The 14,822-nt window shown below is 37.2% G+C and overlaps 1 protein-coding gene across 1 annotated transcript in view; it reads left to right on the top strand.

The window, feature by feature from the left end:
* Positions 1–8,707, top strand: part of SLC9A9 (solute carrier family 9 member A9) — a 206,200-nt gene extending 197,493 nt beyond the window's left edge. The window contains exons 15-16 of the mRNA XM_053459240.1: positions 6,168–6,273; positions 8,204–8,707. Of these exons, the coding sequence (XP_053315215.1) occupies positions 6,168–6,273; positions 8,204–8,458 (361 nt within the window). The 3' untranslated portion in view covers positions 8,459–8,707. The remainder of the gene's footprint in view (positions 1–6,167; positions 6,274–8,203) is intronic.
* The last annotated feature ends 6,115 nt before the right edge of the window (positions 8,708–14,822 follow it).

Genomic DNA, 14,822 nt, shown 5'->3' with positions numbered 1-14,822 from the left:
AAATAAGATCTATGGTTTTTTTGAACATACATAAATGGCTTGTGTAATTTTTGAATGTATTCTAAAGGCATAGGTTGGATAGTTTTTTCCCTTGATACTTCTTAGCATTGTCTGCCTCTCGGTGTGTTGCTTTTACTAACCAACCGTGATGCCTATTAATTTGAAACACTGAGGGAACGATTCACTATGCTGTTTAATTTATGGATGGAAAAAAGTCACTGCAGGAACAGAGGGGAAATGTAAAATAGAGCTTAAAATTGAATCCAAAAGAAAATGTTCCTGTTCACAAAATTGAAATCCATAATGTAATGGAGCTAGAATCACTAATGGAAAATACATTATTGATTAAAAGTATAAAGGAAAAACTATATTTTTCTGGTTTTCATGGTGTGATATCTCGTTTTTAATAGCAAAACATAAATAATATAAACTAAGCTTGATTTTCAATTTAATTTCACACGCCCCGTGTTTATGTAATTTTCTAATAGAATTTCAGACTGAGATGAGCTATGTCTAAACTGCTTTATTTATAAGGACGTTTTGAGCTAGTTTTGGAAGTTTGTGCTTATTGCTGTTATAAACCGTTTGCAGTAGTAATTTAAAAATTATTAGTAATAAAAAAAATAATGAAAGGATTGTGGTGAGATATTCAAGAAACCTCATTTTAAATGCAAGAATACATCCTATTATCCTATACTAAGTAGGATAATACCAGTATAAAATGGTAATTTTGAAATTGGTTAGAGCAATAATTGGCTGTGTATAGTAAATTACTGGCCCACTGCTTGCTCAATGGGCCAGTTGGGCCTATTAGCTTTGTCCTTCAAGAACGCATATCCAACATTGACCAGAACAGAATGCGTACAGAGGACACGCAGTGTAAGATAGGTCCTGAGGGAGGCTGAGGGAGCTGTCCTTAACAAGGTGGAGCCAGGCTGGATGGGGACGGCACTTTATGTGTAGGAGAAAATAGTGAGGGTCCAAGTGAGTGAGAACTCGACAGATCCGATGGGATTGGGAATCAAGTGCAGATCTTCCAAAGCAGATCCAGAGAGTTCCTAGAAACGAAAAGCTTGTTGCCATAAATTCATATAGTTAAAAGGCTTTCATAGCTGAGGTTTCCATTGGTTCATTGTTAAAGCAGAACAATGTGGGGATGAAATGTAAAATTATTCTCTGTGTCAGCTTGTTTCATGCATTTAAACATAAAGATAAATGTGGTGATGATTGCATAATATTTCAATTTATCACTATAGCCAGGATATATAATTCCACTCATAAATGTCAGCGGGTACAATTTTCTTGGTAAGGTAAAACTCTCTGGAGCTGCAGCGTGTCCTAAAGGTAATTGTTTTTTTTTCTTCTTATTTTCAATCAGCTAAAGAATATACATCAAATCACTTTAATATGCATTCTTTGATTTTCCTGGATGGGGCCCGAGAGCGTCCTTTTAATAGTTAAAGTATACATATGAAAATAATGAGTGTGGTATGTAACCTTATAAAAACCAATGTGTTGGAATAGTTGGGTCCTGTACATTGCCAGCTGAGCATAAAAGTCACCAAATGTAAGGGAAAAAAATCATGTTATAGCATCTGGAATAAAAAAGGGTATGAATGTAGCAGTCTTTGATTCCTGAATTCTGTGATGTCGGATGGGTGGAACGTGCTCTCACATTTAATAGAGAAGTCTGCTTCACTACAATAATCCATTGTGGCAAACAAGTCCTACTTTTTGAATGTGCTGAGAACATCCTGCATTGCTGAATGTAACTGGCAGGAACATAGCGTTGGAAGCCTATGTTTGCTTGTAGTAATACTTAATTGGAGATGGACAGGGCAACACTTATAGGCTTGCTGGACGCTTCTGCAAGTGTTTCCATGATCCCCCACAACATATTCTGAAAACTTCACGACTCTTCTTCATAGCTTGCCATCTTATCCAAATAAGGATGGTAATTATGCCTTGGCGCTCACAACTTTGAAGTCTTTTGTACATGTGAAAATTGAGTTCAAAGTTCTTCAGAATTACACATATTTAGCAAGATGTTTTCTTTCCCCTAATGAATAATAAAACTCGCTAAGTGGAAATTAAATGCACAAAACATTGTGTGCTATGCAATCCCCAAAAGCGAAACCTCTCCTAAGATTAAAAGCCTCTTTGCTTGGAAAGATTTACTCTAGACTATGCTGACATTGTTATCTGTTTGCCAATTCGGGCCACTCACCAGTGTCTCTCCTGTTCCCACATCAATCCTAGTAATTACTTCCCCTCCCTTCCACACTTTCTGTTATTCCCTCCACTATCACTTGTATTCTAAGCATTGTTACGGCTCTTACAAAAACTGGCAGTGTTACTTGTCTAGAGCGAATAATGTGGGTTATCAGGTCAGTATTCAGGCCCCATACCAATTTATTTCTTATACTAAGTGATTAAATAGAAATGCAAGTTCTATGCGGGCTTATAAAGAAAACTAAGCATTTCACAGGTCAGTATACGCTGAGAAGAAGGATTGAGGAGAAAGGGACAGGTATAATTAGGTAAGCTGTTCTTTTCCCAAGTGCCACTGAAACACAGCAATCCCAAGGTAAATAGCCCTTGGTTACAAACCAAAAGACCACTAAATCATTTGTCATGGTTGAAAATAATCGTGAAGTGCGCAGTTTATTCAATTCACACTTAGATTTAATGGCAAAGGCTGCGTAGGTGGCTTCTAATTCTTTTAAACCCCACCCCCAAAAAAATCTTTGCATTTTCTTCTTAACAGTATTATGTATATACAGTAAATATATAGTTTTCTAAGTGTTTTTATATATGTTACTGGGTTTTATTCACCAAATCCTATGCCTAACCTGTGCTAAACTTTAAGTTTAGTTTGTGGAAGTTCATAAGAAATTGTAAGTGGCAAAAAGGGGGAAACTTTAACCTCCTCTAGACCTATCACTCTTACCAAGGATAAGTACCGGTATTTCGATTTAGATATTACTCTTTGTAATGATTGAGATACAACATTCCTAGTGAAGTATTACGCAACTAACACATTTACATGTATTGGGTTCTTCCATTCCTGCTACACAGACAGAAATAGTCATTGTTTCTATACATTTAAAAAACACTTTCAAAACCTTTTTAGTTGGGGTATTCCCATTTTGCTGTAGGAAGCAATTACCGCTCCCTCGTTTTACTTCCTGTTGTGTCTTACAGCACTCAGATGTGCAGGAAGTGAAAGAAGTGGGAGAATAAGCGAACAGGAAATGTGCGGCGTGCTGTGATCAGACCTGAATATAAAAACAAAATCATTGTGAATACTAGAAAATTTTCTTTTGTAGAGCACAAATGAGTCTAAATTTGCTTTCCTTATAAAAAACACTTCAGCCACTCCTCTCATGTAAAATGCACATTCATGTTTCCTAGCATCGCTCTCATCGAAATCAAGTGCATATGTGAGTGTGGAGCCAACATCCACTTCTGTGCAGTAACGAGTTGGTGTGTATGTATGTATGTATATAATATATATATATGATTGAGCCTAGGTACTGTATATCTTCAGCCTCCTTATAATTTAAACGTGCATGTACTAGTGCAACACCCACCCACTCACTCTAACACAATACATTTAATATGTACCTCCTCTGCCTCAAACCACTAACCCTATGCTTACCCCTGACACTTTAGCACCACACGCTGATGCACGCACTCATTCTAACACCATACACTTACATACACATTACACACACTATCACACACACTAACATCACACACATACTCTATCTCCGGTTATCTACACAGCCCTCCCTCCTTACCTTGCACAGAGCCCTGTCTACACTGCAGCTTGCACTCTCCGCGTGAGCCGTAGCGCTGCTGCCCTGCTACTGCTGGATTACGTAACGCAGTAGGCAGCTGACTGTAAGTAGCCCACATCATCTGACATTTCCCTGGTTTGCCAGATGACCACTCCATACCTGATCAGCAATAGAAGTATATATATCAACATAGATTTTTACCACTGTGCTACCATGCACTTACACAATACCTTTTATGAATCACCCCAAGGGTCTCTTTTGGCCAATTAAAATGTAATTGCTGTGCAAGTTTCTAATCCTGACCTGATCTACGGAATGAGATTTTTTTTTTTAAGATTATGCAATTTATTTGTAAGGCTATTATAACACAAGAAAATCTGTTAGCCGTCAACTATATCTGTAACATGAGCCACGACACCAATTAAAATGTGAAACCCCAGTGTCGGCTGCAGTTAGCAGTCCGGCGATAATTAGCAAGCAGGATATGTATAGACACGAAACATGGTAGTTGCACAATGAAACATTTTATTGCTTTAAAACAGGTATTAAATTGAGAAGTATGGTTTTCTGGTGAATCTGGAAAAAATCAGACAAACATATGGGGATAATAACCATTGAGTTGGGTCTTTTACACCTATTTCATATTAAATTAAAAAGTGACTATATATTCTACCATCAAGCAGATGCTTGAAGGGACACTACAGACATTATATGCACTATAATGTATATTTTAGCAGTGGGGGCCCCTTTACATTTTCATGGTGCCCCTGCCAGATTCTGCCCCGCTGTGGGCAGGGGTCTGCTCACAAAATCTAGAAGAAGCTGCTTCTACATGAGGTATTTTTTTTTTTTTTTTTTTTCATTTTTACAGAGCACTTTAACATGAATTATTTTTTAGTGGGGGTGTCAGAGAGAGTAAACTGTCCCTTTAAGACAATGTTAAATATTATGCTAAAAACTTCCCTGTGTGATCATTATTGACCTGAATTTAGGGTGAAGTAAATTAGTCGCCGGCATTTCCGATGAGCTCACTCACACTGTGCTGTGCCATTTTGCCAGTAACAGTTATATGGAAAATGACGTTTTTTTATAAGCAGCCTGGTACATGTCTGACTGTCGCCTGCTCTCTCACATCTGCAGAGCTCACATTGTTTGTGTATGATGTCACAAACCAGACTACTGAATAGTCCCAGTATTTATTGTATGACCTAAATCAACTGGAGCGGTTCTGCATTGCCCTCATTTTATAAGAAAAACGGATACAGCCATATTGGGCCAAGAGAAGAGGGGGTCCTAGTTAATACCCTTTATTGAGACAACACAGAAACATATGTAAAATTATATCAGCTTTTGGGACCTCAGAGGTCTCTTCTTAAGATGGACATTAACGTGTATTATACTGATGTTAAAACATTTATGTTTTGTTTAGTGTAGTGCAGTTGAATGTTGCCAGAGTGTGTATGTTTTGTATATCTTTTTTGGATTGGTGTCACTTGCTTTGATTCTACTTTCTTTCTGCTAATAAAACATCAGCTGTCAGGCAAGTCCTTGTCAAACATTCTGTATCTCATGGGGGTAACTGATTTGATCAAATCTATTTATATATATTTTTTTAGTTAAAAGAATCTAATTAAAATTTGAATGGGTCTTTTAACCATTTTATCCTATTTTATAGATGCTTAGTTTAAGGGAAATTATGCTTTTCAGCATATGAAATAATCTTACAAATGGAAAAAAAAAAAAAAAAAAGGTCCTACTTATTTCTCTGTATTTGCGAAACCACATATTTTTTTTCTAAGTGTACTTGATATATTTGGTTGTATCTGCATGTAGATTACACAAAGCCCGCGAAGGGAACAGCTAAAATGACCCTCATCATTATTGTGACTGAGGGTCATGGTAGTTATAGACTGCCTGCCCTTTTGTTATGATATGTAGGTTATGTTATGGAATATGTGTTTTGGGACGCAGCACCCATCATGTTAGAATGTCCGATCCTTTACTTTTTACCATGTAAATTGACTTGAAATAGGGGTGTTTACAACAGCCGTCGGTGGGAACGGCCCTAACATCAGCGGTACCTCCCTCTGATGACAGGGGATCGCCCACCATCGTCAATGGTACCGCCGTCATCAGTGGGCAGTCCTGGCCGCGTCCCGCAAGGGAAGGCTCCGGGTAGCCAGCGGCCAAAAGTTCCCAGGTATGCAAATGGTTCTTCTGAGTGACTAATAGATATGGGAAAAAGCAAACCTACATTTGGCCCAACATGAAGATAATGCATACTTTATATGTGGTTGGTTGCGTATAGTGATGCTTCGACTAGTTTTTCCCCCCACAGTTTTGTAACCTTAACAATTTGAACAGATACCTCAAGCCGATATTAACGCACACTGGGCCCCCCCTCACAAGCACCTTCCCGCAATGGTGTGGCCCCGTCGCTCAGCTCCTGACAAGTCCCAAAGCCTATGCCGTAAGTGAAAACTGTTTATTAATCTATTTTTATTGATGTTTTTATTTTTTAAATTTCACTTTTGGTGATCTTTTTGTTCTTTTGTTTTCTTTTGCAATAATCAGAATTCAGGAAACAGGACACACACCCCGAGACACCACAGTAGCATTTGTAAATTAAAAGGGTTGCCAAATGTACTCTATCTAGACCAATATGGAAGACAGCAATATGACAAATAACTTTTAGTGCCTAATTCTAGAACGATAACTCGATAAGTCATAATTGGTTAAGAAAAAAACACTAATACAGCCAATAGCCATACCATGAACTTTCCGAGGCTAAATAGAAACTATAAAGCCTCTTCAATCTTAAGGAAATTCTAAAATTTCTAGAAAAGAACTGCTGTTTGGAGCCAAGCTGTCAGTGTGCCGGTCTCCTTTAGCATGGTATTATACGTTAAATCACTTTACATCTATCCATCTATCTGGCTATACTTTGGTATGTTCATGGCAGCCAAAGAGCCATTTGTCCCTCAACTTTCTGATTCTCCGCCATATGTACTTTACAAAGTTTTATACAGTGTTGGGATTCACTGAGTCTCCCTCTTTATAGTTAGCACTTCTTTGATGTGCTTCTCAACATTGGGACCAGCCAATATTTTAATCATTTGGAAAGCCTGCAGAATTTTCGTTCCCACAATAATACTTACAAGAGGGGCTTCCTAACCAATCATCTCATATAATGGACTCCCTCCTCCCTAAATTAGTTTTGCCCCCTAGTGCTCACATGTAGCGTTATTTAAATAGCTCCAAAGGTAGCTAAATATAGCAAAGGTAGGCGCTATTCAATAGGGGCACAGCAATATTGTAGCTTGAGGACCATAAGAGAGGAAGGAGGAGGGCTGAATTCTAGTAATATTCTGCTAAATTCCTTGAAGTGGCAATATTGGAAGGGTTGCAATTGAAGTACTTCAGTATCTTTACCTGCAACTTGTGAAATGTGTGATATCAGTCAATGAATGGGGAATATAAGTCTAGGCAAGGCTAAGTGACAGCTCAAAACCTTTGGTTTTTGGTGTTTGGCACTGGTTGTTTTGCCAGGGCATGGAGAACACAAGCTACAATGGTCAGAGAAGATAAGTCACATGGATGAAGATGAGACACATGTTAGCCAGAGTTGTTATTAGTAAAGTGTGAGGAATGTTGCTAATGAGTAAGTTAGAGTCTTGTAGGTGAAAGAGTTGCAAGTCATGCAAGATGTAGAGGAGACGCTGGGGAGCATTAAGGGTAAGAGGAGCAGAACTGTGGACATTTTGTACGTTAGGAATTAAAATTAAAATGTATTTTGAACAGATAAATAATGTATTTGCAAACAGTTTGGAGTAGTTTACAGGCAATATTGTGCAACACAATCAGATTACCAAATACGATAATTAGATTACCAAGAAATAGTGGCACAGGCAACAGATGACAGAAACGTTGGGACCCTGTAGGAGGAGGATTTTAGCAAGAGTAAGAAAGATTGGATAAGCGATGATAAGAGAGAGCGTGTTTTTAAAGCATATTTAAAGACATATAAAACCATGCTACGTGTCAAACTATTCTTAAAGAGATTGTTAAGGAATGTCAAAGAGGGAAGGAGTGAGAGTTAATTATATTTCACAAAATCATGTCAAGAACGTTGTTTTCCAATTAAATGAATGAAGAGTCCTCCCCTTAGCCCTTGGGTAATGGGGCATGTTTTGATTTTGAAAAAATCATGTTGGATGGGCCCAGTCTAGCCCTTGGAATGGGTTGTTGAGTTCATTATATTAAAAAATCAACTAAACAGTGGGGTAGTAGGCTATTTTAAGAGTACTCCATTATTTTCTTATCAAACCACATGGCACGGGCTCTAGTATATTTTACTGCATGCAAATCAATGCAGGTTTATTTATGTTTTTACCGAACAGGAAGAACTAAAGAATGATGACACGGACTGCATAGTAAACCATGATGAACTAACTGCCGCTTATGAAGAAAACACATTAGCCTCAAATCTATCACCAACAATGCAATATCCACGAGAGGAGAGGGAGGCCGCACAGGAGGAGGCCAGAGAAAATGTGAACGAAGGAGATCTTGGGTTGGGAGGATATGCATTTAAACTTGATATTACTGCTCATCAACCTCATCAAGAGACATCTGGTGGAACCATGCAGTTATAATAGGATGTTGCAAACAGAACCTATATATATTCTTTATTCAAGGTGTCTTCACTCCTGGACGAAAAATTATATTGACATAAAATTACTTTATATCTTAGGGGAAACATTTCTTTGTTTACATAATCAAAATCCGTTAACCATGGTGTGTTGATAATTTCTATCTGTTCCGGAATACATTTCCCGTTGCCTTCATTCATTCTTTGATGTTGGATCGAGGGAATCGGGGTCCACAAAAGCTCGTGTACATGTCCAATACAAACCCTTAATATGTGTGTGAGTTTCCAGCAGCCAGGTACATATGATTACAAGGTGTCATGTTAATCAGGGCTGCACACCAGAGGTGAAAGCCAGCAGAAAACCTTCGCTGTAACTAACTCGTTTCCCTATTTAGTTGCATCATGGCGTTTATGTCACGTCACATGCTGTTTACATTATGACACAACATTTCAGGAAGTAAGTTGAGTTGACACATGAGGTATGACATTCAGTGAGCATATATTTAAAATTCCTGCGTTATTTTTTGTTGGTCTTGGCGATTTCCCCAACAAGTAAATTAACACGAAATATCCTTGAATTCTATTGTGGAAAGAAAATGCTTGCCCTGGTTCTACTGCTTACTTGCATATCATCAGAATGTAGCCTTACATCTGGTGGGGTGCATGCTTAGATAGGTAGATAGATAGATAGATAGATAGATAGATAGATAGATAGATAGATAGATAGATAGATAGATACTTGGATGGTATGATTAAACAAGTGACTCCCAAGCATTTTGTCACTGAGAGGAAGGCTCTTTCTTATATTATGTTTAAGGATTGGGTATTGCCGAATAAGAAATAAAAATGTTTATTAAAATACCTACCATCCCAATAAGAAATTAATTCTGTATGAATTAATTCTTAATTGCTCTTTACAGGCACAAATTAACGAAGGGCAGTCTTTTCAATGCATTTTTGTTGTTTTTGGGATGTTCATTTTTAATTCTTATATATTAAAAGGGTTTTACATTTTACATTCACACAGTATAAATTTAAAAAAATTACAAGTTGCTGTTGAGTAGCCTCATTCAACCTTGCTGGTTGCCTCACTTACTTATTTAGAAGCACACCATTAACTCAGTGGTGTTTGACAGAATATTCAAATTGCTTCATGAATTGCCCGGGGGGCAAACGGCATTAACCTTTTAACAAGTTTTGTCAGCTCTTAAGTGATCTTAAGACGTGGAACATAGGGAGATATGACTTCTTATCCTGGCACTCAAAATAAGGAGAGTGGCTGCGGATGTGAGCCCAGGGGATGGCTGGGGGGGCTTTCCTGGGTCAGACCTAGGACAGCGCTCAAGATAAATGCATTACTGCTGATTTTTCTGAGAGAGGTGCCCTGCATTCAGTCCTTCTCAGAATACCTCCATTCTAGAATTGTTCTAATCAAAGATGTACGTAATCAATTAATACTGTCTGTCATGGGGAATGTGTGATTATCCTGAAAGTCCATTGCAGATGTAGGCTTCAAGGAGTAAAGATCAACACTTCCATACTTCATTCTGTAAGAGATGCCTTCTGTACAAAAATAATTACAGGACTTCATTGTTTTTAGTTCCTGTTGCTGTGTTCAGTATGTCAATATACTGTCCTTTGAGCAGCTATATCTCTGTATGTAGTGTCAATTACAAAGTCTTGCTCCCCAGTGTGGTGTTCAAATGGTTAAACTGACTTATGTTAGAGAGGCTGAATTAGGGTCGGAAATCACTTTCAACCTTGATAGCGCTAACAATCCTTTGCAGTATGTCATAGACAGGCTATACCTGCTAACACACACACACAATGTGTTTGTATTCACAGACTGATGTCCTTCAGGACATTCCAGGAGCGTCCAGTCACTCCATGTCATGTGGACAGTGGCCTTCACATGTTTTCCCCTCATAAACACGTCTGACCTTTGTTTTCTGCTAAATCTACTTTTAGAACCAAAGCTGTCATTTATCCCACTTGTGAAAGCTAAGCATTTATTCTTAATTACAGAGTAGTCAACCTGTGGTTAACTGCTTTAACCTTCTTTATGTTCTTCAAATATAAAAAACATTTTTATATCTCACCTAGATCTATAATTTATAACATGTAACCTTAAAAAAAGGGACTTGGATCTTTCTGCTAGGATGAAAATAATTTCAAATGTATAGTTAGTAAATGTACAAAAACAAAACTTCAAAGAAGCAGCAAACCAATAAATGCAGGATTAAAGTAGAACTGGATGAAAGGTCTCTCCATCCTTACTAGGGAAAGGGTCCTTCATTTTTCTTCTGCTTTAGTTTTCTGGTATCCCAGTTTGTTACATCGAGCTTTTCAGTGCTCTCTTAGTGAGAAAAGAAACAAATATGTAGAAAGCAGTTCAACTAAATCCCTAAGTGGTTATTTCAACTGAATAGTGGTAGCAGTGTTAACCCTTTCAATGCTGGTCCATATTTAATTAGTAAGAAAAATAATTCCAGGCTACCTCAGTGCTACATAAACTTTAGTAATTGGTATAATTAGACCTAAACTTATATGAAACCTTTTTGTATAAGTACAAGTGAGACTTTTTTTTGAAATTTTCCAACTTCAATTTTGAAGGATCCCAACATATTTTGGCTATAGCAAGACTAACCTAACGATGAGCTCTACGCATTTTTATGGATGTTTTAACTCAATTGAACTTAATTTGTCAGTTCCTTTCATCTAACTTAGATGTGCTGACGTTTGTGTTGATCTTATTAGGCTCAGAGTGATTTAGACTCGGAGGCAGCACGCACTAGGATTATAAATAAATAAATATATTCACTAAATGTATACAGTGGTACACATTTCAGCGGTTACCGGTTTTCAGATTTGTGTCCTGGTAGTGGACATGAGTACCGGTGAGTATACATAAAGACACAGGTCCTTGAAAAAGTATTATCCCTATATAGTGTATACACTCAAACACATTTCAGGTAGAAAGATCCTCGCACACAATAGTGTTTAACACATGATAGATTATTTTGGATTTATCTAGATCATTATGTGGGCCTCCAACATCTGATTTAGAATTACAAATCTTTCCATGTATTGTAATCCTTGACTTCCAGATTGGCGAGCAATCCTCAGGTGGTTATTCATAAAGATTGATTGTGGAAGAAAGTTTTAAAGAGTGGTTTTATCACCATGGCAGCCAATGGAGCACTCCAATAAAAGGAATATTCCACCTGCTGCTATGACAATAAGGGCATATTTTTGATTGTTGCTTCTGAATTGCTTTACAGATATAATCCTCATTATGTTAATTGTACATTCGCACTACTGTTATGTTCAATGTATTTTTTTTTCTTTTAATTGCTTTTGGGTTAAGTCAGCAAAAGTTTGATATTGAATGTATTTTGTTAAAATTCGTTTAACTCCATCCTTCCATGCTGGGTGATCATGTTTTCCAGAACAGATCTACGTTCCCGTATTGCTGACCGGCATATGCACGGTGCTGCCCTTTAGTATGTGGTATGTAAAAACTCACAGAAAGAAACTAAATTATAAATCTCACATACTACAAATGACCATCAATGATCATCAACATGTGAAATCTATATGTGTCGGCGGAAGAATGGCTGACATGGTGTGGCAGAATAAATTCAGTGTGCGTTTCACCCTTATTCCTGACACCACACATGGAAGAACACAAAGCAATATGTAAACAGATAATGTGAGCAACTTATTCACTTTTTATAAACTTTTTAAATTCTGTCTAATATTGTATGAAACAAATATATTAATAAAACTATAAAAGTATTTTTTGAACATGTTTTCTATGATATTTTTATAAACAGCTATAAAGGAAATGCTCCAGGCAAGGTAAGGGTGTGTGATGTGTGTGAGATGATGTTTTATAGTGAGTGTGTGTGTGTTAGTGTGAGTGTATGTTATTAGGGGGGAAAGGGGCCACTTGCCCACCCCAGTATTCAGGCCAGAAGGTGCTAGCCCTGCCTTGATTGCGTGACCTTTATTCATAGAGTCCCAGCAACAAACGTAACTCCAGTACAATAGTAAGAGTTCACAATAACACTAAACTTAATACTATACAAAGCTGATATTAACACACATTAAGGCATACCGGTACTGAAGAAGAACAGGCTCATGCCCGGTGAGCTTACTGTATATTACATTTTCTTCCTTGTACCGTACCGATTTTTTCATGTAAAAATGTAATACACAATGTGGCGGTTATGTATTAAGTTATAGTGAGTGCATACAATGTGATGCATCCCAAGTATAAATGTTAGTTTTTATGGCAAAAAAAATGATGAAATTGACAATATCACATCTAGAAAAACGTATAAAGGCAGACAATCCAATGTCTGCATATCATTAAGCCACAAACTTGAATTTGCCTATTGTATGCTTTTGACACCGTTATATCAATCCAACACCCTTGCCTGTAAAATATAATGGTAGTTACATATATTTTAAAGTATTTACACGCTGCATTCTGTTAAAGCTTGAATCCATATTCTGCTCCAATTGTAGGTCCTATTGCACTGAATTACCGGCACCTTCTCTAGAGACACTAACTCGGCTTTATTTGTTTATATTACCTTTAACGGATTGTGAAACACAGCAACCTGACAATCCGACTCATTAAGAAGTTAAAAATTGTATCTGTACAGACGAGGTGCAAAGCAACGGGCTCTTGTGTTTTTCCCGAAGGCACTTATCTCTTCAAATGAGATAGATTGAACATTTTCAACAGATCACTTCATCTTGCTCTGTATGCAATGATTTAGGAACATTTGTGATTGTGGTTGCACTAAAAAAAGTATTAATATAAATGGCTCAGTAGAAACCTTCTTTCCACAGTAAAGGGAGTGTGTTTCTTCACTGATCATTTAATAGATTGCATATTAAGCATTAAATTAATACACGACTGAATCAGAGTTGAAGTTGGTTCTAGGCACAAAAACGTACAGGGGATTAAAATCAGTGCTGGCACTTTAAGGCAGGTGGCCAATAAATGACATACATGTGGCTACTGGATATGCATGGCCACGCGTAATGCTTAGAATTTCTTCTAAAGAGTAGGTGAACCCAATTTATGTTCAGCAAATTTCCCTGATTCCAGTAATACGCCACATCCATAGTTGGTTTTATGTTCTAGAGGGCCCCTTCCGTCCCCTACATATTACTCTGTGGTGTATTTTTTAAAATAACCGTATTTGCTAGAATATAAGACCTGTTGTTTTTTTTTTAGAGCAAATGTCAGCGTAATTTGTTTTGGAGATACTTCGTTTGAACATTAACACCATGAAAGCTGCTATCTGTGACATCATTCCCTTATCAATTTCTTATCCTAATTTGTTCTCCCTTTTCCTTACCTCACCCTTACAAGAGTTGTCTGAACCAATCAGAAAAAATCAGCACCTTAACAGCGGAGATAAAATAATCGGATGATCTTGTTACAATACCTTTCTCTGTAGTATACACATCTGATATGTTTGAAATAGATAGTTCTTGTGATATAAAAAGAATAACTGTCTAAGATGACAATTTTTAGGTACTAACTGGATACCTTTTGGGAAACCTGTCCAACAATGAACCAACCAAAAAAAATAAAAAAGATTAAATTAGGAAGATCTAACTTAAACTATAGGACACTAAACTTTTAAAAAGAACTATTTACGAAAAGATCTACTCGGCTGGCATGTTGAATGTCAAAATAAACGACAAGATTTTTATTTCCAAAACTGACATCAACATCTGTTAGAAAGTGGGAATTTTACAAAGCATTGCCCTTCACCCTTTTCACAGTTTCGTGTGAATTTCTTCTAAAAAAATGGAGTTTTGCCTTTTTTGAAACATTGTTTCTGAAATTGTTGATTAATTGTTCAGTTGACAACAACAAATTCGTAAAAAAAGTGATAATTTTATACGCTGATAAAGCTGAATTTTATACAATCTCAGCAGGGGTTCTAGTATTTTAATGAATTATTCCCTTTCAAGAAGCCGATGAGACAGCATTAACTTTTCAGTTCATACAGCTGCAGCTCCCACGTGTATAAAGACTATTTTTAATCTGCGGGATTGTAGCTTTCAACTATTATTCATTTGAAGTGTGATTGGAAGATCTGAGCTCATGTCTGGATGTAGATGCCAAGCTATTTAAGAAACCATACCAAACTCTTTAATACCGCCAGTTCCTTACATTGTGTGTCAATGGAATATAACATGACGCAACTGCCACATATACGTTCAGCGGCTTAAAATTGGACAGGGAAGGACTGGTGCTCGCTTTATATATGCAGGTATACATTTGGTAATAAGCAAAAAGGATGATGAGCAGGTATCAAAAAGTTTTATAAACAAAC

Source organism: Spea bombifrons, chromosome 3, assembly GCF_027358695.1.
Source record: "Spea bombifrons isolate aSpeBom1 chromosome 3, aSpeBom1.2.pri, whole genome shotgun sequence".
Taxonomy (NCBI): Eukaryota; Metazoa; Chordata; class Amphibia; order Anura; family Pelobatidae; genus Spea; species Spea bombifrons.
This window is presented reverse-complemented; position numbering and strand designations above follow the sequence as displayed.